The 24050-nt window shown below is 42.1% G+C and overlaps 1 protein-coding gene across 2 annotated transcripts; it reads left to right on the top strand.

The window, feature by feature from the left end:
• Nucleotides 1-1381: 1381 nt before the first annotated feature.
• On the top strand, nucleotides 1382-23205 carry inpp5e (inositol polyphosphate-5-phosphatase E). 2 transcript variants are annotated; one of them, XM_061932714.1, is made up of 10 exons: nucleotides 1382-2524; nucleotides 12214-12337; nucleotides 12431-12528; nucleotides 12598-12722; nucleotides 12849-12968; nucleotides 15484-15591; nucleotides 15741-15902; nucleotides 18232-18347; nucleotides 18438-18574; nucleotides 22555-23205. In XM_061932714.1, exons 1-10 carry the CDS (start codon nucleotides 1752-1754, stop codon nucleotides 22679-22681), a joined length of 1890 nt encoding a protein of 629 aa, XP_061788698.1. In that variant the 5' UTR covers nucleotides 1382-1751; the 3' UTR covers nucleotides 22682-23205. The 2 variants fall into 2 exon arrangements, with proteins under 2 accessions (XP_061788698.1, XP_061788690.1); XM_061932706.1 differs by having other exon boundaries at nucleotides 12214-12358.
• Nucleotides 23206-24050: the final 845 nt, after the last annotated feature.

Raw genomic sequence — 24050 nt, 5'->3', positions numbered from 1 at the left:
CAGACAAGATTTTTCGATCGGACACGGAGGAATTAGCGATGTAAAAGACCACGTTGGGACAAAAAAACACAAGTCTAATGCCGTTGCTAGCGATACAAGTGGAAAACTTTCAACGTTTTTCGTCGCCCAAACAGATTCTTTGGATGTGATAAATGCCGAAGTTTTATTTACGGAGGCAATAATTGAGCATGGACTTCCAATTGCACTGGCTGATCACATGGGACAGTTAATAATGTAATGCAACCTTTAAAAATCATTACGCGGTGATCGCGATCCCAAAAATAAACTTTTCTTGCATGATAATGTCCAGAAAAATTCGCTTTACATTACTATAGAGTCCTTTTAACGAATGAGTTTGATGGTTTATCACAAACCTTAAATGAAATTCCATGGCCACTGTCCTGCTCTCTATATCAACCAGGGTGAGCCCCACCCCTTTCGTGAGCGCACTGAGCGCGGAGTGACCCCTTTTACGCGCCCCCGGCAACAGGGGTGGCAAGCAGGTAAGCTGCGCGGGCGGAGCGCGCGGAGTGACCCATGTTACGAGCCCCCGGCCACGGGGGTGGCGGGCAGGTAAGCTGCTTACCTGCTGCGCGTGACGCCGGCCGCGGCGAAAGCGGACGAGGCGGGGTGTCGGTGCGGTGGGCGCGGTAGTGACCCTGGACTTGCGTCAGGCCCTTCTCGCGGATCGCCTCAGCTACGGCTCCCGGTGGGGCCCTCTCGGGGGAAGGGGCCTCGGTCCCGGACCCCGGCGAGGCGTCCCTTCTCCCTCCGTAAAAGTGTCCATCTCTTTTTTTTTTTTTCTTCTGTTGTGGCATATGCAGCAGGTGCCTGCTCGTTTTTCGTATGTGGGTAACAACATTTAACTATGTATATATATTTCCCAATTGGTTTAACTGCCACCCGCAAAAAAAAAATAAAAAAATAAAAATAAAAAAAATATCTAATTAATCCGCCCGACCCGACCCGCGAGCGGATAAAATCTTATTTTTTTTAATTTCATCCGCCCGATCCGCGGATAATCCGCGGACTCCGCGGTTGTGTCCGCAAACCGCGCATCTCTAGTATATACACTTCACTGCGCCACCTAAAATCTTGCCTAGGGCGCCAGATTGGTTAGGGCCGGGCCTGGATGGATGTTCCAACTTCAAAATATTCAGCCTGTTTGGGAATTTTGTGCTCTACTTCAACAATTCAAAAAAAAAATTCCAGACTATAATTGTGTGAATTTCACAGAATGATTGATAGTAACCGAGGCTTGCAGTATCCTCCTCCATGTGATGGCGTTCGTACGCCACAAGAGGTCAGTGTGGAGCCTTGCCCAACTCCGTCGCTTCTTCCTCCTGACAACAAAGTTAGTTGTTGTCAAACGTTGCTAAGGAAGTCGCCGGGCTACTTTACGCGCAGCATTTTAAGTGGGAAAAGGACGGTAAAGTGGGTGTAAATCTTCCATAATATCACATTCGCGACTCTAAGGACACTTAGAACGGTCAAATAGCCATCTTAGCGTCAGTGGTTTTCACGGCAAAACGTTTTTTTTTTAAACATTAGCTTAGCCGGCTAATGTGATACCGCTAACGTAAGTCTGTGTATTTACTTCCATATTTATATAAAAATGATACGTCATTCATTTCTAGTTCGGTGATGAAACAAGTGGAGTTTGCGTTTTATGAAGCTAAAAAGGTCACAATAGCCGTTTGCTGGCCCGAGCATGTAGCTTAGCTTGTGGCTAACCACTAACAAGAAGAGACATGACCGAGAATGGCGTGGACAGCGGCCTCAGTCAGTCCTGTAACGGCTCGGAAACACTTGTCGGTGACAGCCGGGCGCCCAAGACCCCCTTGGTGGATAACAAGCTCTGCAAAGACTTCAACGACACCATCAAACTCCAGCAGGCTGCTCGCAATGCCGCAGGGGACAGCCCTTATCAGCCTCGGCCGCCCTCACTGCCCAGGACACGGAAGGGAAGAACGCCGGAGGATTCTATCCGAACCAGGAGACTGAGATCCAGCCAGGAGAGCTTGAGCGACCCGGTGGGCTCGTCCACTGACTCCCTTAAGGAAGATGCGACCGTTTCACCCACCGGCGGCTTCGCTCTTGGTCCTGCGTCCCCACTCAAAAGCGACCCAACCGTGGGTCTCGCTTCCACACCGGTACCCGTCGTCTTCCGTAAGAGAGGCAGCAGCCTGTCCGAGTACGAACACGGGCCGGTCCGCCAGCAGCAGCAACAACAAGACTCCCCGGAGCTCCGGCTGAGGTCCGCCCGAATGAGGCTGTCCCCGCTGCAGCCCACCGGTTCTCTGCCGCCCCTCCATCAGAACCTGGTGTCCACGGCCATGAGGACGGCTAATAGGATTGACAAGGATTGTGTGGATTATGGGACGAGAAGCGTGCAGAGGCTCCACCGGAATCTGAGCGAGAGCCGGCTTCTGGACGACGCCCTGTCGGATAGCGTGTCCGTCAACTCCATGAGGTCCACCAGCAGCGTGCTGAGTCCCATCAAGCCCCAGGATGTGAGGAACAGGTAGGTGGACACACTGGGAATTAGTCTTATGCTTGGACCTAGATCACAAGAACACCATTAGATGTGTTATTGTATCAGTTATAATAAGCATACGTCCTCACTATCAATCAATCAATCAATGTTTATTTATATAGCCCTAAATCACAAGTGTCTCAAAGGGCTGCACAAGCCACAACGACATCCGCGGTACAGAGCCCACATAAGGGCAAGGAAAAACTCACCCCAGTGGGACGGCGATGTGAATGACTATGAGAAACCTTGGAGAGGACCGCATATGTGGGTAACCACCCCTCTAGGGGAGACCAAAAGCAATTGATGTCGAGTGGGTCTGACATAATATTGTGAAAGTCCAGTCCATAGTGGATCTAACATATTAGTGAGAGTCCAGTCCATAGTGGAGCTAACATGATAGTGAGAGTCCAGTCCATAGTGGATCTAACATAATAGTGAGAGTCCAGTCCATAGTGGATCTAACATAATAGTGAGAGTCCAGTCCATAGTGGATCTAACATAATAGTGAGAGTCCAGTCCATAGTGGATCTAACATAATATCAATCAATCAATCAATCAATCTTTATTTATATAGCCCTAAATCACAAGTGTCTCAACGGGCTGCACAAGCCACAACGACATCCTCGGTACAAAGCCCACATATAATAATAATAGTGAGAGTCCAGTCCATAGTGGATCTAACATAATAGTGAGAGTCCAGTCCATAGTGGATCTAACATAATAGTGAGAGTCCAGTCCATAGTGGATCTAACATAATAGTGAGAGTCCAGTCCATAGTGGATCTAACATAATAGTGAGAGTCCAGTCCATAGTGGATCTAACATAATAGTGAGAGTCCAGTCCATAGTGGATCTAACATAATAGTGAGAGTCCAGTCCATAGTGTAGCTAACATAATAGTGAGAGTCCAGTCCATAGTGGATCTAACATAATAGTGAGAGTCCAGTCCATAGTGGATCTAACATATTAGTGAGAGTCCAGTCCATAGTGGATCTAACATAATAGTGAGAGTCCAGTCCATAGTGGATCTAACATAATAGTGAGAGTCCAGTCCATAGTGGATCTAACATAATAGTGAGAGTCCAGTCCATAGTGGATCTAACATAATAGTGAGAGTCCAGTCCATAGTGGATCTAACATAATAGTGAGAGTCCAGTCCATAGTGGATCTAACATATTAGTGAGAGTCCAGTCCATAGTGGATCTAACATAATAGTGTGAGTCCAGTCCATAGTGGATCTAACATAATAGTGTGAGAGTCCAGTCCATAGTGGATCTAACATAATAGTGTGAGAGTCCAGTCCATAGTGGATCTAACATAATAGTGAGAGTCCAGTCCATAGTGGATCTAACATAATAGTGAGAGTCCAGTCCATAGTGGATCTAACATAATAGTGAGAGTCCAGTCCATAGTGGATCTAACATAATAGTGACAGTCCATAGTGGATCTAACATATTAGTGAGAGTCCAGTCCATAGTGGATCTAACATATTAGTGAGAGTCCAGTCCATAGTGGATCTAACATAATAGTGAGAGTCCAGTCCATAGTGGATCTAACATAATAGTGAGAGTCCAGTCCATAGTGGATCTAACATAATAGTGAGAGTCCAGTCCATAGTGGATCTAACATAATAGTGAGAGTCCAGTCCATAGTGGATCTAACATATTAGTGAGAGTCCAGTCCATAGTGGATCTAACATAATAGTGAGAGTCCAGTCCATAGTGGAACTAACATATTAGTGAGAGTCCAGTCCATAGTGGATCTAACATAATAGTGAGAGTCCAGTCCATAGTGGATCTAACATAATAGTGAGAGTCCAGTCCATAGTGGATCTAACATAATAGTGAGAGTCCAGTCCATAGTGTAGCTAACATAATAGTGAGAGTCCAGTCCATAGTGGATCTAACATAATAGTGAGAGTCCAGTCCATAGTGGATCTAACATATTAGTGAGAGTCCAGTCCATAGTGGATCTAACATAATAGTGAGAGTCCAGTCCATAGTGGATCTAACATAATAGTGAGAGTCCAGTCCATAGTGGATCTAACATAATAGTGAGAGTCCAGTCCATAGTGGATCTAACATAATAGTGAGAGTCCAGTCCATAGTGGATCTAACATAATAGTGAGAGTCCAGTCCATAGTGGATCTAACATATTAGTGAGAGTCCAGTCCATAGTGGATCTAACATAATAGTGTGAGTCCAGTCCATAGTGGATCTAACATAATAGTGTGAGAGTCCAGTCCATAGTGGATCTAACATAATAGTGTGAGAGTCCAGTCCATAGTGGATCTAACATAATAGTGAGAGTCCAGTCCATAGTGGATCTAACATAATAGTGAGAGTCCAGTCCATAGTGGATCTAACATAATAGTGAGAGTCCAGTCCATAGTGGATCTAACATAATAGTGACAGTCCATAGTGGATCTAACATATTAGTGAGAGTCCAGTCCATAGTGGATCTAACATATTAGTGAGAGTCCAGTCCATAGTGGATCTAACATAATAGTGAGAGTCCAGTCCATAGTGGATCTAACATAATAGTGAGAGTCCAGTCCATAGTGGATCTAACATAATAGTGAGAGTCCAGTCCATAGTGGATCTAACATAATAGTGAGAGTCCAGTCCATAGTGGATCTAACATATTAGTGAGAGTCCAGTCCATAGTGGATCTAACATAATAGTGAGAGTCCAGTCCATAGTGGAACTAACATATTAGTGAGAGTCCAGTCCATAGTGGATCTAACATAATAGTGAGAGTCCAGTCCATAGTGGATCTAACATATTAGTGAGAGTCCAGTCCATAGTGGATCTAACATAATAGTGAGAGTCCAGTCCATAGTGGATCTAACATAATAGTGAGAGTCCAGTCCATAGTGGATCTAACATAATAGTGAGAGTCCAGTCCATAGTGGATCTAACATAATAGTGACAGTCCATAGTGGATCTAACATATTAGTGAGAGTCCAGTCCATAGTGGATCTAACATATTAGTGAGAGTCCAGTCCATAGTGGATCTAACATAATAGTGAGAGTCCAGTCCATAGTGGATCTAACATAATAGTGAGAGTCCAGTCCATAGTGGATCTAACATAATAGTGAGAGTCCAGTCCATAGTGGATCTAACATAATAGTGAGAGTCCAGTCCATAGTGGATCTAACATATTAGTGAGAGTCCAGTCCATAGTGGATCTAACATAATAGTGAGAGTCCAGTCCATAGTGGAACTAACATAATAGTGAGAGTCCAGTCCATAGTGGATCTAACATATTAGTGAGAGTCCAGTCCATAGTGGATCTAACATAATAGTGAGAGTCCAGTCCATAGTGGATCTAACATAATAGTGACAGTCCATAGTGGATCTAACATATTAGTGAGAGTCCAGTCCATAGTGGATCTAACATATTAGTGAGAGTCCAGTCCATAGTGGATCTAACATAATAGTGAGAGTCCAGTCCATAGTGGATCTAACATAATAGTGAGAGTCCAGTCCATAGTGGATCTAACATAATAGTGAGAGTCCAGTCCATAGTGGATCTAACATAATAGTGAGAGTCCAGTCCATAGTGGATCTAACATATTAGTGAGAGTCCAGTCCATAGTGGATCTAACATAATAGTGAGAGTCCAGTCCATAGTGGAACTAACATAATAGTGAGAGTCCAGTCCATAGTGGATCTAACATATTAGTGAGAGTCCAGTCCATAGTGGATCTAACATAATAGTGAGAGTCCAGTCCATAGTGGATCTAACATAATAGTGACAGTCCATAGTGGATCTAACATATTAGTGAGAGTCCAGTCCATAGTGGATCTAACATATTAGTGAGAGTCCAGTCCATAGTGGATCTAACATAATAGTGAGAGTCCAGTCCATAGTGGATCTAACATAATAGTGAGAGTCCAGTCCATAGTGGATCTAACATAATAGTGAGAGTCCAGTCCATAGTGGATCTAACATAATAGTGAGAGTCCAGTCCATAGTGGATCTAACATATTAGTGAGAGTCCAGTCCATAGTGGATCTAACATAATAGTGAGAGTCCAGTCCATAGTGGAACTAACATAATAGTGAGAGTCCAGTCCATAGTGGATCTAACATATTAGTGAGAGTCCAGTCCATAGTGGATCTAACATAATAGTGAGAGTCCAGTCCATAGTGGATCTAACATAATAGTGAGACTAGAATGTCACTCAGTACAGCAGAGCTAAACTGCTAACAAGTGGATGTGTTAGTTGGTTAGCAGACTGCTTCTTGGTTTGAGAAACAGATTATAATAATTGTGCGGCGTTCCAAAATGTAATGTGTTCCTCTTTGGTCCATGATCCGCCTCTCTACGTTTTGCATAAATCAGTTTTTTACATGCGGCACGGCTCGGTTGGTACAGCGGCTGTGCCAGCAACTTGAGGGTTGCAGGTTCGATCCCCGCTTCCGCCATCCTAGTCACTGCCGTTGTGTCCTTGGGCAAGACACTTTACCCACCTGCTCCCAGCATACTTGCCAACCCTCCCGATTTTCCCGGGAGACTCCCGAATTTCAGTGCCCCTCCCGAAAATCTCCTGGGGCAACCATTCTCCCAAATTTCTCCCGGACAACAATATTGGGGGCGTGTCTTAAAGGCACTGCCTTTAGCGTTCTCTACAACCCGTCGTCACGTCCGCTTTTCCTCCATACAAACAGCGTGCCGGCCCAGTCACATAATATATGTGTCTTTTACACACACATAAGTGAATGCAAGGCATACTTGATCAACAGCCACGCAGGTCACACTGAGGGTGGCCGTATAAACAACTTTAACACTGTTACAAATATGCGCCACACTGTGAACCCACACCAAACAAGAACGACAGACACATTTCGGGAGAACATTCGCACCGTAACACAACATAAACACAACAGAACAAATACCCAGAACCCCTTGCAGCATTAACTCTTCCGGGACTCTACAATATACACCCCCGTTACCCCCCCCATCTCCCGAATTCGTAGGTCTCAAGTAGGGCTGCAGCTAACGATTATTTTTCTATCGATTAATCTATAGATTATTTTTTCGATTAATCGGTTAATCTATAGATTATTTTTTTCGATTAATCTATAGATTATTTTTCCTTTTACCGATTATTTTTTTAATTTAAAATGAAGAGGAAAAAATAAATGTAGGCCAGTTTTTTCAAAAGGCATGGCTTTTATTTACAAAAAAAAAAGTATGGCCACTCAGTCAACATTGACAACAACATGACAAAATATTCTGTAACAATGTAAACATTTAAAACTTTTAACATTTAACAAAATTAAAAGTAGCTTATTTGCTTTTTAATGTGCAAATATAAAAGTAAACATCCAGTGCAAATCTTAATATTCTGCAATAGTATAAGCATTTCAAAATTAAAAGTATTGCTTATTTTGCTTTAAAATGTGCAAAAATAAAGATAAACATCCAATACAAAAAAGTGCAAAACGGAAATATTCTGTAACAGTGTAAACATTTCAACAAAAGTAAAAGTATTGCTTATTTGCTAAAATGTGCAAAAATAAAGCTAAACATCCAATACAAAAAAGTGTACAGTGTAAACATTTCAACAAAAGTAAAAGCATTGCTTACTTTGCTTAATAACACAACAATGATAGTATGATTAAAGTGAAAGTTAATTGTTGGTTTGTACATAGTATATGTAACTGTTAATGTTGTAAAAGGTATTTGCACAACTAATTAACGTTAGCGTTTGTGACACGTCTTGTGCCGTGGGGTTCTTTCAGGACCGACAGACTGAACGCCAGACGGCTTTGTCAGGTTTACAATCTTTTAATTTTACACAAAGTCTTTTCTCTTCCAACTCTTTTCTCTTTCTTTCCTCGCTTTTCGGCTCCTCTTCCTCGCTCGCTCGCTCGTTGTCCCCTGTCTCTGTCTCTCCACGTCAGCTTCACTTTGGCTCCTTCCAGCCTCTCTTCCCTCTCTCTCTGCTGCTCCCATTTTCTTCAGCGAGAGGAGATTGAATGATCGTGCCCAGGTGCGCGGATCGCGCACCTGGGCACGATTGCGGCGTCGCTCCCGGCGCGCCCCGCCTCGCCGCTCGCTCCGCCTCGCCGCTCGCTCGCCGCCGCCGGCTCTCCACAGCGTTAAAGAGGAGCGCGTCTTTGTAAACACTGAACAGGCACGCCAAACGCGCCTCTCAGAGCGAAACGGTGCTTTAGTTTATGAATTTACAACGCAGATACAAATGACACATTCATGTTTTTGTGTAATGATGACAACGTATACGCACGCGGACGATTGACTAGTTGATGGTGATGGCAAGAACGCTGTCGGGTGTTTTCTTTTCAAATGTTCGTTCATAGCCGTTGTGCTGCTATGATAGGCCATTTCCGCTCGACACAGTGTGCATACAACAACATTATTAGGCCGTTTATTGAAATACTCCCACACTTTTGACGACTTTTGGCGTGCTTTTTTCCCCTCGCTCGCATCGTCTGCTTTGCGCTCCGCCATGACAGTAGTGTGACGTAAATATACGACGCGCCGACGCACAAAAACGGCGTCGACGTATTTACGTAACCGATGACGTCGACTACGTCGACGCGTCGTTTCAGCCTTAGTCTCAAGGTTGGCAAGTATGGCTCCCAGTGCCCACCCACACTGGTTTAAATGTAACTTAGATAATGGGTTTCACTATGTAAAGTGCTTTGAATCACTAGAGAAAAGCGCTTTATAAATATAATTCACTTCACTACTTTTTGTGGAATCCTGTTATGCGCTTTTACTGTATGTACCTGAACTTAATTTGCAAATTGTGGTCATCTAGACTCATTTGTGTCAGTGTGATTGTGCACTATAGGCCTGTGAGCGATGGGGAGGGTGTGCATTATGGCAGGGATGCTCACTCAGCATACTTTATTAAAGGACAGATTTATTAGTCCAATAGCGCTTCTAATTTGTTTGCATTTAGAAATGTTAATGGTAATAATAGTAATGGATTCGATTTTCTAGACACTCAAAGCGCTTCACAGAGAAGTGACAACCCAACATTCATTCACTCCACATTCACACCTGGCGGTGGTAAGCTACATTTGTAGCCACAGCTTCCCTGGGGTAGACTGACAGAAGCATCAATAAATCAATCAATGTTTACTTATATAGCCCTAAATCACGATTGTCTCAAAGGGCTGCACAAGCCACAACGACATCCTCGGCTCAGATCCCAATCCATCATTTTGGGAAGACGTCGTACACTCGATTATGTCTAAAGTGCTGATATATACTATTCCAGTGACATGTCTGACTATGTACATGGCACACAAAGTGTCAGTTGTACACAAGGAGGATGGTGATTTGGTGCTTTTAAAGTCAAATCTCCTACTCGGAATCTGTGGCTGGACATTGGAAAGGAAATATGGATGTGGAGGGGGGTGTGGCCTGCGGACCTGCAGCGAAGCGGGGTGTGCCAGGACCGGCTTCGAGATCAGCGACAGGTGCGTAGATGGCCCACCTTGGCCTGCTGGTCTATTCACCTGTCGCTCTGTTAAAAGGCAGCAGCCGGGGAGGAGAGGGGAATTGGAGTTGAAGCACGAGCGAGAGAGATGAACACAAACTAATTGCTGAAAAGCAAGACAATCTATTGAAAAATAAAACAGTATTGTAAACCTGGACGAGACCGTTATGTCAGTGCTTGGTGGTCCGAAGAACCCGGAGGAGAGATACCTCTACAATGGACAATGGGGAACATTAAAACTACTCCTGTGTTGCACCTGAGGGAAGACCTGTTCAAGAAAAGTTAAAGTACTAATGATTGTCACACACACACTAGGTGTGGTGAAATTATCCTCTGCATTTGACCCATCCCATGTTCACCCCCTGGGAGGTGAGGGGAGCAGCGAGCAGCAGCGGTGGCTGCGCTCGGGAATCATTTGGTGATTTAACCCCCAATTCCAACCCTTGATGCTGAGTGCCAAGCAGGGAGGTAATGGCTCCCATTTTTATAGTCTTTGGTATGACTCGGCCGGGGTTTGAACTCACGACCTTCCAGTCTCAGGGCGGACACTCTAACCACTGAGCAGGTAAAGATGGTTGAAGAGATTTTTTTAGGGGGGGCGGGGGGGTGTTTCAAGCCTACTGGAAGGATGTAGAAAAAATATTAATAATTGATGTACATTGCCACAAGAATGTTTTGTTTAGTTTATTATTAGTATTTTTGTTTTATTTTTATTTTATTTAATAATAATAATAATGAATTACATTTGTAACGCACTTTACATTTGTTAAAATCTCAAAGTGCTACAAAGTATTAAAAATAAATAAATAATAATAATATATATACATATTTATTTGATGAACAATCTAAAATTGTATATTTATTTATTTGCATTATATTTCAACTAAGATATATTTATTTTTTCTATTACCTTTATGTATATTTGTTCCCTCTCCAGTTAAAAAGTTTAAAAAAGAGCCTTCCTAACTGTCATGCAAGTGTAAAAAGAAGTAAAGTGCTGTAATAAACAACACCAGATTCCCTTTGATCCAAAGTGAGGGCTTAGGGCAGGGGTGCTCACACTTTTTCTGCAGGCGAGCTACTTTTCAATTGATCAAGTCGTGGGGATCTACCTCATTCATATATATAATTTATATTTACTTATTTATGAAATATGTTTTTGTTAACAAGTTAAAGGTGTTTAATGATAATGCAAGCATGTTTAACACATATAGTTAATATTGTTAACAAGTTAAAGGTGGTTAAAAATTATACAAGCATGTTTAACACAAATAGTTAATATTGTTAACAACTTAAAGGTGTTTAAAGATAATACAAGCATGTTTAACACATATAGTTAATATTGTTAACAACTTAAAGGTGTTTAAAGATAATGCAAGCATGTTTAACACATATAGTTAATATTGTTAACAAGTTAAAGGTGTTTAAAGATAATACAAGCATGTTTAACACATATAGATTCCTTTCTTTCATGAAGACAAGAATATAAGTTGGTGTATTACCTGATTCTGATGACTTGCATTGATTGGAATCAGACAGTGGTGATGATAACGTCCGCATTTTCGAATGGAGGAGAAAAAAAGTCCTCCTTTCTGTCCAATGCCACATGAAAGTGGTTGGTTTTTGGCATCTTATTTGTCCAGCTTCCGTACTCCTTTGTATACACTTTACAAGAAATACATTGTCGGCAAACTCCGTAGCTTGCTAGCTTGTGCACGCCAGCTTTCTGCGACTCTTATTTTGGTAGCGCAGGCAGGATGAAGCAGAGCTTTTATTGTGCAACTGTGCAGTCGGTCTTTGGAGTTTTGACGACAGGTACGGCGCCAGAGTCTGTTGAAATAAAGTGCTTCTCGCCTTCCAGTCGGTAATTTTAATGAGCTGGCAGCAGCCAGCGTCATCTCAGAAGACCCTCGGGTCCCGTGAATGTCAATCAAGTGACGAAAGTGACGTCATAGTGAAGATTTATGATCGCTCATTTTTAAGACTATTTTTTTAATGCCTGGCTGGTGATCAACTGACACACCCTCCGAGATCGACCGGTAGATCGTGATCGACGTAATGAGCACCCCTGGCTTAGGGTGATGGTTTTACTAATAAGTGCAGCTAAAAAGACAAAACTCCAGCAACAAATAATGTTGTGACAAAGTTTTTCTGACTTCAGAGTTTCCATTGTAAATGCTGTCTCTTCTTGCAGGAGCTTCCTGGAAGGAGGCGGCTTGGGGAGCGGCGCCCTGCTAGGCGTGGAGGAGCTCACGCGTTACTTTCCCGACAGAAGGCTGGGGCTCTACATCGTCACCTGGAACATGCAGGGGGAGAAGGTGCGGGGCGGACCAGGCAAGGTGCACTTCTGGTTACTTGCACTGGTTCAGGGTAACAAAGTGTGTGTGTCTGTGTGTGTGTGTGTCTTCCAGGGTCTGCCATCCAACTTGGACGACCTCCTGCTTCCCGCCGACTCCGATTTCGTACAAGACTTTTACATCATCGGGGTGCAGGAAGGTTGTCCTGACAGGTAACGGGACTTGAGAGTCAATTTGCTTTGTTTTTGCGTCACACTGACTGGTGTGTGCAATGTGCGCAGGAGGGAGTGGGACACACGCCTGCAGGAGACACTGGGGCCGCACTACGTCATGCTCCACGCGGCGTCACACGGCGTCCTGTACCTCACCGCGTTCATCAGAAGAGACCTCATCTGGTTCTGCTCGGGTCCGTCAGCCGTCACGTCGTCATTTTCTTCCTAGTGTAGTCGTTCACCACAACAATGAAATGTGTTTTTTTGAATAGATGACAGAGCAGTAATGTTAATATGAATGTTGCTTGTTTCCTCTGAAGAGGTGGAACACGCCACAGTCACAACAAGGATCATCTCACAGATCAAGACCAAAGGGGCTGTGGGCGTTGCTTTGACCTTTTTTGGCACTTCCTTCCTCTTCATCACATCCCACTTTACCTGTAAGTCTTTGCACTTATTCCAATACTGTACTCACAAAGTCAGACATTTAAGCCCCCCCAAATGTACTGTTGTACGTTACCTGATTTTTTTCCATTTACATCTACCGTAATATATTTTTTAGGGATGTCCGATAATATTTTATCGGCCGATAAATGCTTTAAAATGTAATATCAGAAAATATCGGTATGGGTTTCATAATTATCGGTATCAAAAAGTAAAATTTATGACTTTAAAACGCCGCTGTGTACATGGACGTAGGGAGAAGTACAGAGCGCCAATAAACCTTAAAGGCACTGCCTTTGCGTGCCGGCCCAGTCACATAACATCTTTTCACACACACAAGTGAATGCAAAGCAAACTTGGTCAACAGCCATACAGGTCACACTGAGGGTGGCCGTATAAACAACTTTAACACTGTTACAAATATGCGCCACACTGTGAACCCACACCAAACAAGAAGGACAAACACATTTCGGGAGAACATCCGCACCGTAACACAACAGAACAAATACCCAGAACCCCTTGCAGCACTAACTCTTCCGAGACGCTACAATATACACCCCCCCGCTACCCTCTACCCCCCCACCTCAACCTCCTCATGCTCTCTCAGGGAGAGCATGTCCCAAATTCCAAGCTGCTGTTTTGAGGCACGTTTAAAAAAAATAATGCACTTTGTGACTTCAATAATAAATATGGCAGTGCCATGTTGGCATTTTTTTTCCATAACTTGAGTTGATTTATTTTGGAAAACCTTGTTACATTGTTTAATGCATCCAGCGGGGCATCACAACAAAATTAGGCATAATAATGTGTTAATTCCACGACTGTATATATCGGTATCGGATGATATCGGTATCGTTAATTTTCCCTATACATCTAATATATTTTTTAGGGATGTCCGATAATATCGGACTGCCGATATTATCGGCCGATAAATGCTTTAAAATGTAATATCGGAAAATATCGGTATCGGTTTTTATAATTATCGGTATCAAAAAGTAAAATTTATGACTTTAAAACGCCGCTGTGTACACGGACGTAGGGAGAAGTACAGAGCGCCAATAAACCTTGAAGGCACTGCCTTTGCGTACCGGCCCAGTCGCATAATATCTACGGCTTTTCACACACACGAGTGAATGCAAAGCATAGTTGGTCAACAGCCATACAGGTCACACTGAGGGTGGCCGTATAAACAACTTTAACACTGTTACAAATATGCGTCACACTGTGAACCCACACCAAACAAGAAGGACAAACACAACAGAACAAATACCCAGAACCCCTTGCAGCACTAACTCTTCCGGGACGCTACAATATACACCCCCCGCTACCCTCTACCCCCCCACCTCAACCTCCTCTTGCTCTCTCAGGGAGAGCATGTCCCAAATTCCAAGCTGCTGTTTTGAGGCATGTTAAAAAAAAAAAAAGCACTTTGTGACTTCAATAATAAATATGGCAGTGCCACGTTGGCATTTTTTTCCATAACTTGAGTTGATTTATTTTGGAAAACCTTGTTACATTGTTTAATGCATCCAGCGGGGCATCACAACAAAATTAGGCATAATAATGTGTTAATTCCACGACTGTATATATCGGTATCGGATGATATCGGTATCGTTAATTTTCCCTATACATCTAATATATTTTTTAGGGATGTCCGATAATGTCGGACTGCCGATATTATCGGCCGATAAATGCTTTAAAATGTAATATCGGAAAATATCGGTATCGATTTTTTATAATTATCGGTATCAAAAAGTAAAATTTATGACTTTAAAACGCCGCTGTGTACACGGACGTAGGGAGAAGTACAGAGCGCCAATAAACCTTGAAGGCACTGCCTTTGCGTACCGGCCCAGTCGCATAATATCTACGGCTTTTCACACACACACGAGTGAATGCAAAGCATACTTGGTCAACAGCCATACAGGTCACACTGAGGGTGGCCGTATAAACAACTTTATCACTGTTACAAATATGCGCCACACTGTGAACCCACACCAAACAAGAAGGACAAACACAACAGAACAAATACCCAGAACCCCTTGCAGCACTAACTCTTCCGGGACGCTACAATATACACCCCCCGCTACCCTCTACCCCCCCACCTCAACCTCCTCTTGCTCTCTCAGGGACAGCATGTCCCAAATTCCAAGCTGCTGTTTTGAGGCATGTTAAAAAAAAAAAAAGCACTTTGTGACTTCAATAATAAATATGGCAGTGCCATGTTGGCATTTTTTTTCCATAACTTGAGTTGATTTATTTTGGAAAACCTTGTTACATTGTTTAATGCATCCAGCGGGGCATCACAACAAAATTAGGCATAATAATGTGGTAATTCCACGACTGTATATATTGGTATCGGTTGATATCGGTATCGTTAATTAAGCGTTGCACAATATCGGAATATCGGTAAAAAAGCCATTATCGGATATCTCTAGTTAGTTTTATAAAAGATGGTGTTAAGGCACTTTTTTTTATTACATATCATGGTTTGTTTCCCCCCCCTGCCAGCTGGAGATGCCAAAGTATACGAGAGGATTCTGGACTACAACAAGATTGTGGAAGCGTTATCTCTCCCTAAAGGACTACCTGATACCAACCCGTATCGCTCCACCTCATGTAAGAGTCGTCAACACTACCAGTACTCCCAAATACATGCAACACAAACTACTGATGTCATTTGTTTGTTGTCCTTTAAGACACACACATTTTCCTGAAGGAATCAAATAAAGTACTATCTACACATGCATGGTACCTTCTGTCTGCAGCTGACGTCACAACGAGGTTCGATCAGGTCTTCTGGTTCGGAGATTTCAACTTCCGGCTGGGTCACGACCGGGCCGGCGTGGAGAGCATCATCGAGTGTGCAGCGGGGGGTGACATGGCTGCCCTGTTGGAGCACGACCAGCTCGCCAAGGAAATGAAAGACGGTAACTTTGCCAACAACACCACTGAATATCCCATTCCTGTATGCATTAGGGGTGTGAATCTTAAAATAACTCACGATTCAATTTGGTTCAGATTAGGGATGTCCCGATCCAGGTTTTTGCACTTCCGATCCGATATTGTTTTTGCATTTCCGATCCGATACCGATACTGACCGATACCGATACTGACCGATACTGGCCTATCCGAGCATGTATTAAAGTTTAAAGTTATTTGGCCTACTTAGTTGTCAGAATCATGTTGAAAAGGGTTTTAGTACTCTTGATAACAACTAGCCAGCTGAATTAGGGGAGTTTGAATAATACACAATGGTTGGTAACAAGAAACTGACCTGTTTATTCAAGGATAAACACAAAATAGACAAAATTATACATGACAAACAGAAATGGCATCATTGAACTAGGGCTGGGCGATATGGCCTTTTTTTAATATTGCGATATTTTAAGGCCATATTGCGATACACAATATATATCTCGATATTTTGCCTTAGCCTTGAATGAACACTTGATGCATATAATCACAGCAGTATGATGATTCTATGTGTTTTGATTGATTGATTGAGACTTTTAGTAGTAGGTTGCACAGTGAAGTACATATTCCGTACAATTGACCACTAAATGGTAACACCCCAATAAGTTTTTCAACTTGTTTAAGACGGGGTCCACTTAAATTGATTCATGATACAGATATATACTATCAGATATATACTATCATCATAATACAGTCATCACACAAGATAATCACATTGAATTATTTACATTATTTATAATCCAGGGTGTGGAGGGGGGGCGCCGGATGTAAGTGTCAAAAAGACAGCCAAAAGAGTTTGATATGAGAATAAATCTAAAGTTAAAATATAGGGTAGAAATGCACCCATTTGCAGAAAATGTAGTCCTGATTTTCAAAATTTTCTTTCAAGGCTTGCATGTCTACATTAAAACATTCTTCTTCATACTGCATTAATATATGCTACTTTTAAACTTTCATGCAGAGAAGGAAATCACAACTAAAAAAATCACTAATTTTTTCATACGGTGTTGATGTGGAAATTTTTGCCATTTTGATGGTGTGGAGTCTGGACGTGTGGCACCGAATGGAGATAAGCGTCTCGACAGACGTCACAATATTTGAACAATGATGACGAAAACTGTTGTCTCTGTCGTGTCCGTGTGTCGAAAATTGTTATGCGCTTATTTTTTTATTTGATTTTGTGCGTGGCATAGATTTGCCGTGCGCAGAGGACGTTGGAGCAGGCGCGCACCTTAGCGGCTGCGCTAGCATCACAGCTAACGTTAGCCATGCAGCTACCTCGCTCTCTGCTGGGAGAGGACGCATACGTATGTGACGTGTGACGTGACAGTATGTGACGTGTGTAAGAAGGTGCGCTCGCTGTCTGTGAGAGGGAGACACAGGAAAGAGTGAGAAGAGCCTGTCGTGTAATGCCAGCAGCTAAAAGCAACTGCGTGAGAATTGTGGATGTGTTGAAGGTGTGCTGGAAAATGCGGAACGGAAATTACGGAGTGGAAAACACGGACCGGAGTTTTTTTTAAACTGGATCTGGATCGGCATTTTCCCATGCCTTGCCGATACGCAATTTTTGGCAAATATCGGCAGCCGATCCGATCCAAATATCGGATCGGGACATCCCTAGTTCAGATTCAGAATCGATTCTCGATTTAAACCGACATTGTTTGTCAACACTGTCTGCTCTCATTTTCTCGCACATTTGACCCTCTGATGTTCTGTGTACCTACACTCTGTCCTCCTCCTGTCTAGGCCTGCTGTGTGTGTGTGTGTGTGTGTGTGTGTGTGTGTGTGTGTGTGTGTGTGTGTGTGTGTGTGGTACACAGAACATCAATTTCCTCACTTCTATTAGCCCTGGGTGCAGTGGACCCGAACATCTTATATGTAATAGAAATGTGTAGGGGGGGTGTTTGGTGTGTGGTCATTAAATATGTATTCTGATATATGTTCTTCACACAAAATGAGCCAGTGAGTCTCAGTTTGAAAAAATTAATTAATTGTATCATTTTTCTTTTAATAAAAAATGAAAACGGGTCCCACAGACCCGAACACCAAACAAGGGTCCAAAACGACGCAAACATGCTCCATCGAATGGAATGTGAGGGTAGAGGCTCGTGTTCTGTGATTGGCCAGTCTGTATTTTGGGGGTGTGGCTTATGAAGATATCATTCGATTTGACCATGGACATTTGAGATGAACTCAAAACCATACAAATACATTTTTGTAGTGATTTTGGTGCCATATAAATTCAAAAAATAAATATGAATCAAATATCAATCTTGTTTTAAGGTTCCATCTTCAAAGGCTTCCAAGAGGCGCGCATCCACTTCCTGCCTACATACAAGTTTGACATCGGCACCGACGTCTACGACACCACCACCAAGCAGAGGACGCCTTCGTACACGGTGAAAAGACCACCTTCACTCAAGTCCACCACCTTTGAGGAAACTTGACGTTGTGTGGATTTTTTTATTTTTTTTTTTACCAAATTGCAGGACCGGATCTTGTTTCGGACAAGATATGTAGACGACATCCACGTCCTCAAATACACCAGCTGCTCCAGCATCAAGACCTCGGACCACCGGCCCGTTGTCGGCGTTTTCCACGTCAAACTTAAGGCGGGCAGAGACACGTAAGTCTGCTTACCCTCAAATACCTTTTGCACCCACGATGGGGCTACCCCCAACAGTGTTTAGTAGAGATGTCCGATAATGGCTTTTTTGCCGATATTCTGATATTGTCCAACTCTTAATTACCGATATCACCCGATACCGATATATACAGTCGTGGAATTAACACATTATTATACCTAATTTTGTTGTGATGCCCCGCTGGATGCATTAAACAATGTAACAAGGTTTTCCAAAATAAAACAACTCAAGTTATGGAAAAAAGTGCCAACATGGCACTGCCATATTTATTATTGAAGTCACAAAGTGCATTATTTTTTTTAACATCCCTCAAAACAGCAGCTTGGAATTTAGGACATGCTCTCCCTGAGAGCATGAGGAGGTTGAGGTGGACGGGGTTAGGGGGTAGCGGGGGGGTGTATATTGTAGCGGCCCGGAAGAGTTAGTGCTGCGAGGGGTTCTGGGTATTTGTTCTGTTGTTTTTATGTTGTGTTACGGTGCGGATGTTCTCCCGAAATGTGTTTGTCATTCTTGTTTGGTGTGGGTTCACAGTGTGGCGCATTTTTGTTGATTGATTGATTGAGACTTTTATTAGTAGGTTGCACAGTGAAGTACATATTCCGTACAATTGACCACTAAATGGTAACACCCCAATAAGTTTTTCAACTTGTTTAAGTCGGGGTCCACTTAAATTGATTCATGATACAGATATATACTATCATATATACTATCATCATAATTATAATAGTAACAGTGTTAAAGTTGTTTATACGGCCACCCTCAGTGTGACCTGTATGGCTGTTGACCAAGTATGCATTGCATTCACTTGAGTGTGTGAAAAGCCGTAGATATTATGTGATTGGGCCAGCACGCAAAGACAGTGCCTTTAAGGCACGCCCCCAATATTGTTGTCTGGGTGGAAATCGGGAGAAATTCGGGAGAATGGTTGAGATTTTCGGGAGAGGCACTGAAATTCGGGAGTCTCCCGGGAAAATGGGGAGGGTTGGAAAGTATGACTGGGAGATGCAACTGCTCTGTACTTCTCCCTACGTCCGTGTACCACTCCGTACAGCGGCGTTTTAAAAAGTCATACATTTTACTTTTTGAAACCGATACCGATAATTTCCGATATTACATTTTAAAGCATTTATCGGCCGATAATATCGGCAGTCCGATATTATCGGACATCTCTATTGTTTAGGGATTGCTATGATATGCTGTGTTTTTTTTTTGTTGATTAGTAAAATTTTACAGTTATCCAATTGAAATGTTACGCCAAAATATGCATGGGAAAAAAATACCGTATTTTTCGGACTATAAGTCGCAGTTTTTTTCATAGTTTGGCCGGGGGTGCGACTTATACTCAGGAGCGACTTATGTGTGAAATTATTAACACATTAGCGTAAAATATCAATTAATATTATTTAGCTCATTCACGTAAGAGACTAGACCTGGGGTCAGCAACCCGCATGTGGCTCTTTAGCACCGTCCTAGTGGCTCCTTGGAGCTTTTTCAAAAATGGAAAAAGATGAGTGAAAAATATGTTGTTTTAATATATTTTCTGTAGGAGAACAAACATGACACAAACCTTCCTAATTGTTAGAAATCCCACTGTTTATATTAAACATGCTTCACTGATGAGATTTGGCCACCGCCGTTTTGTCCTACTAATTTCGGCTGTCCTTGAACTCACCAGAGGTGGGTAGAGTAGCCAGAAATTGTACTCACGTAAGAGTACTGTTACTTTAGAGATTTATTACTCAAGTAAAAGTAAGGAGTAGTCACCCAAATATTTACTTGAGTAAAAGTAAAAAGTATGTTGTGAAAAAACTACTCAAGTACTGAGTAACTGATGAGTAACATACACACACACACACACACACATATATATATATATATGTATATATATATATATACATACATTGATATATACAGTATATAATTTATATTTATTTATTTTGCCATTTTTGTTTACATGTTAAAGGTGTTTTAATGAATATACATGCATGTTTAACACATATAGATTCCTTTCTTTCATGAAGACAAGAATATAAGTTGGTGTAATACCTGATTCTGATGACTTGCATTGATTGTAATCAGACAGTAGTGATGATAATGTCCACATTTTCAAATGGAGGAGAAAAAAAGTCCTCCTTTCTGTCTAATACCACATGAAAGTGGTTGGTTTTTGGCATCTTATTTGTCCAGCTTCCATATTCGTTTTTATACACTTTACAAGAAATACATTGGCGGCAAACTCCGTAGCTTGCTAGCTTGTTTGCGCTGGCTTTCGAAGACTCTTATTTTGAAAGCACAGGCGCAATGGAGCGGCACTTTTATTGTGAAGACAGGAACTGTGCAGTCAGTCTTTAGGCTTTTGACGGGATGTACGGTTGAAATAAAAAAGGGTCTTTTTTCCTTCACAGTTTTGATTGATTGGTTGGAACTTTTATTAGTAGATTGCACAGTACAGTACATATTCCGTACAATTGACCACTAAATGGTAACACCCGAATACGTTTTTCAACTTGTTTAAGTCAGGTCATGTGACCACCTGGCTCTGTTTGATTGGTCTAACGTCACCAGTGACTGCATCTGATTGGTGGAACGGAGTGAAACGTCACCAGTGACTGCATTTGGTGAAACGCAGGCACTATGAAGGTCTGTCTGACAGACCAAAACAAACAAAGCGTGCATTAACAGATCGATAAAAATTAGTAGCGAGTAGCGAGCTGAATGTAGATAAAAGTAGCGGAGTGAAAGTAGCGGAGTAAAAGTAGCGTTTCTTCTCTATAAATATACTCAAGTAAAAGTAAGAGTATGTTGCATTAAAACTACTCTTAGAAGTACAATTTATCCCAAAAGTTACTCAAGTAGATGTAATGGAGTAAATGTAGCGCGTTACTACCCACCTCTGGAACTCACCATAGTTTGTTTACATGTACAACTTTCTCCGACGCTGCCACAGAAATACTTGTTTCATGCCACTCCTTCTTTGTCTCGTTTTGTCCACCAAATGTTTTATGCTGCGCGTGAATGCACAAAGGTGAGCTTTGTTGATGTTATTGACTTGCGTGGAGTGCTAATTATCCATGCTAACGTGCTATTTCGGCCAGCTGTGTGTACATATTGCATCATTACACCTCGTTGGTAGCTATATTTGAGTTAATTTAATTTTACTTATGTCCTCTGTGTATTTAATGTTTATTTGCGTGTCTCATGGATGTAATATTGGCTGCATTTCTGATTGTGTGCCATATTGTTCCAGACCACAGCAAACGTTACCCAGCTTGCAAAGATTGCTATAAATCCATTATGATTTATTGCGAATTCCTTTAACTTGGGGACATTCATCTTTACCTTTGGCAGTTTTAAGCCCGTCATTTCCAGGAGTTACCTGACCCTCTGAAAAACGTACTTACATAACACTTATATAAGGCTTCTGACTTTTTGCGGCTCCAGACAGATTTGTTTTTTGTATTGTTGGTCAAATGTGGCTCTTTCAACAAGTTGGGTTGCCGACCCCTGGACTAGACGTATAAGATTTCATGGGATTTAGCGATTAGGAGTGACAGATTGTTTGGTAAACGTATAGCATGTTCTATATGTTATAGTTGTTTGAATGACTCTTACCATAATATGTTACGTTAACATACCAGTTGGTTATTTATGCCTCATATAACGTACACTTATTCAGCCTGTTGTTCACTATTCTTTATTTATTTTAAATTGCCTTTCAAATGTCTATTCTTGGTGTTGGCTTTTATCAAATACATTTCCCCAAAAATGCGACTTATATATGTTTTTCCCTTCTTTATTATGCATTTTCGGCCGGTGCGACTTATACTCCGAAAAATACGGTAATCAAAAAAAAAAAAAGTTTAAAGAGCTAAAATGTGTCTATATCAAAATGTTTATTAAAAACACCATTATACCAACATTTACTTAATTAAATCCTATTTTGCATTTATAAACCGGCCAGTATTCCTCTGGGAGCGGGCCAGTTTGACCGCGTCTTGTACCTGGAGGGCATCAAGAGGCGGAGCACCAGGGAGTTGAAGATGAGGGAGGCAATGAAAAACCAAAGCAGCGTGTGCGCCATCTCTTGAACTTCCTTCCAAAAGCACCTCTTGAGCAACAAGGAGGCGCTGTGATGGTCAATGAGCGGATGCGCGCCCTCTGCTGGACATGTGTGGAAACGGCGCACCCTCAGTAGAAACAGGTGGAAACGTGGCTGCACTTGAGGGCGGGAACCTTAACACAGCAGGCAGACCACTCCGAACAAGAGTGGCGACTAATTTTTTTTTTTTTACTGCGTGTTTTTATGATCATACATCAGTGTTAACATGCCTTGTAACTTTAAGTCCATCATGTGGAGCTGCTACATTTGATTGTGTAATGTCAGGGTGATGAATGTTTGCAGACAAAACCAAACTGACTATTTGACTACATTCTTGTTGTCTGTCTCATACTACTATAAGTATGTGTAGCTTTGGGTGCCACTAACAATCCATGTCATGAATTTCCCTGTAAAAAGACAAAAAGTGCCTGTTTGCATTTTCTCAGGATATCTTTATCCTCTTTTTTTCTTTTTAACAGCAATCCTGTAATTCCAATAAAACATTTTTTTTTTAAATGTCTCACTACACTGCAAAAACTGAAATCTAAGTAAGATGAAATATGTCAAATAAGGGTGATATTTGCTTATTTTCTGTCTGATAAGATCATTCTTCTCACTAAGCAGATTTTATGTTAGAGTGTTTTACTTGTTTTACGGGTTTTGGTCCTAAATGATCTCAGTAAGATATTACAGCTTGTTGCTGAGATTTGATGACCTATATTGAGTAAAACATGCTTGAAACTAGAATATCAACTGTTGCAAAGCTGTGTCATCAACACTCACAAGTATAGAACTACTTTTTTTTAAAGGGGAACATTATCACCAGACCTATGTAAGCGTCAATATATACCTTGATGTTGCAGGAAAAAGACCATATATTTTTTTAACCGATTTCCGAACTCTAAATGGGTGAATTTTGGCGAATTAAACGCCTTTCTAATATTCGCTCTCGGAGAAGCAATCCGCCATTTTCTCAAAAACCGAGTCAAATCAGCTCTGTTATTTTCCGTTTTTTCGACTGTTTTCCGTACCTTGGAGACACCATGCCTCGTCGGTGTGTTGTCGGGGGGTGTAACAACACGAACAGGGACGGATTCAAGTTGCACCAGTGGCCCAAAGATGCGAAAGTGGCAAGAAATTGGACGTTTGTTCCGCACACTTTACCGACGAAAGCTATGCTACGACAGAGATGGCAAGAATGTGTGGATATCCTGCGACACTCAAAGCAGATGCATTTCCAACGATAAAGTCAAAGAAATCTGCCGCCAGAGCCCCATTGAATCTGCCGGAGTGTGTGAGCAATTCAGGGACGAAGGACCTCGGTAGCACGGCAAGCAATGGCGGCAGTTTGTTCCCGC

The sequence above is a fragment of the Nerophis lumbriciformis genome, linkage group LG03 (assembly GCF_033978685.3).
Source record: "Nerophis lumbriciformis linkage group LG03, RoL_Nlum_v2.1, whole genome shotgun sequence".
In the NCBI taxonomy this organism is placed as follows: domain Eukaryota; kingdom Metazoa; phylum Chordata; class Actinopteri; order Syngnathiformes; family Syngnathidae; genus Nerophis; species Nerophis lumbriciformis.
This window is presented reverse-complemented; position numbering and strand designations above follow the sequence as displayed.

Excerpts from the sequence above, each read along its gene's own strand:
- inpp5e (XM_061932706.1), top strand. The coding sequence starts at position 1,752 with ATGACCGAGAATGGCGTGGACAGCGGCCTCAGTCAGTCCTGTAACGGC. Across the intron at positions 12,723-12,848 it reads CCTCATCTGGTTCTGCTCGG|AGGTGGAACACGCCACAGTC; the intron begins GTCCGTCAGCCG and ends TTTCCTCTGAAG. Across the intron at positions 12,969-15,483 it reads CATCACATCCCACTTTACCT|CTGGAGATGCCAAAGTATAC; the intron begins GTAAGTCTTTGC and ends CCCCCCTGCCAG.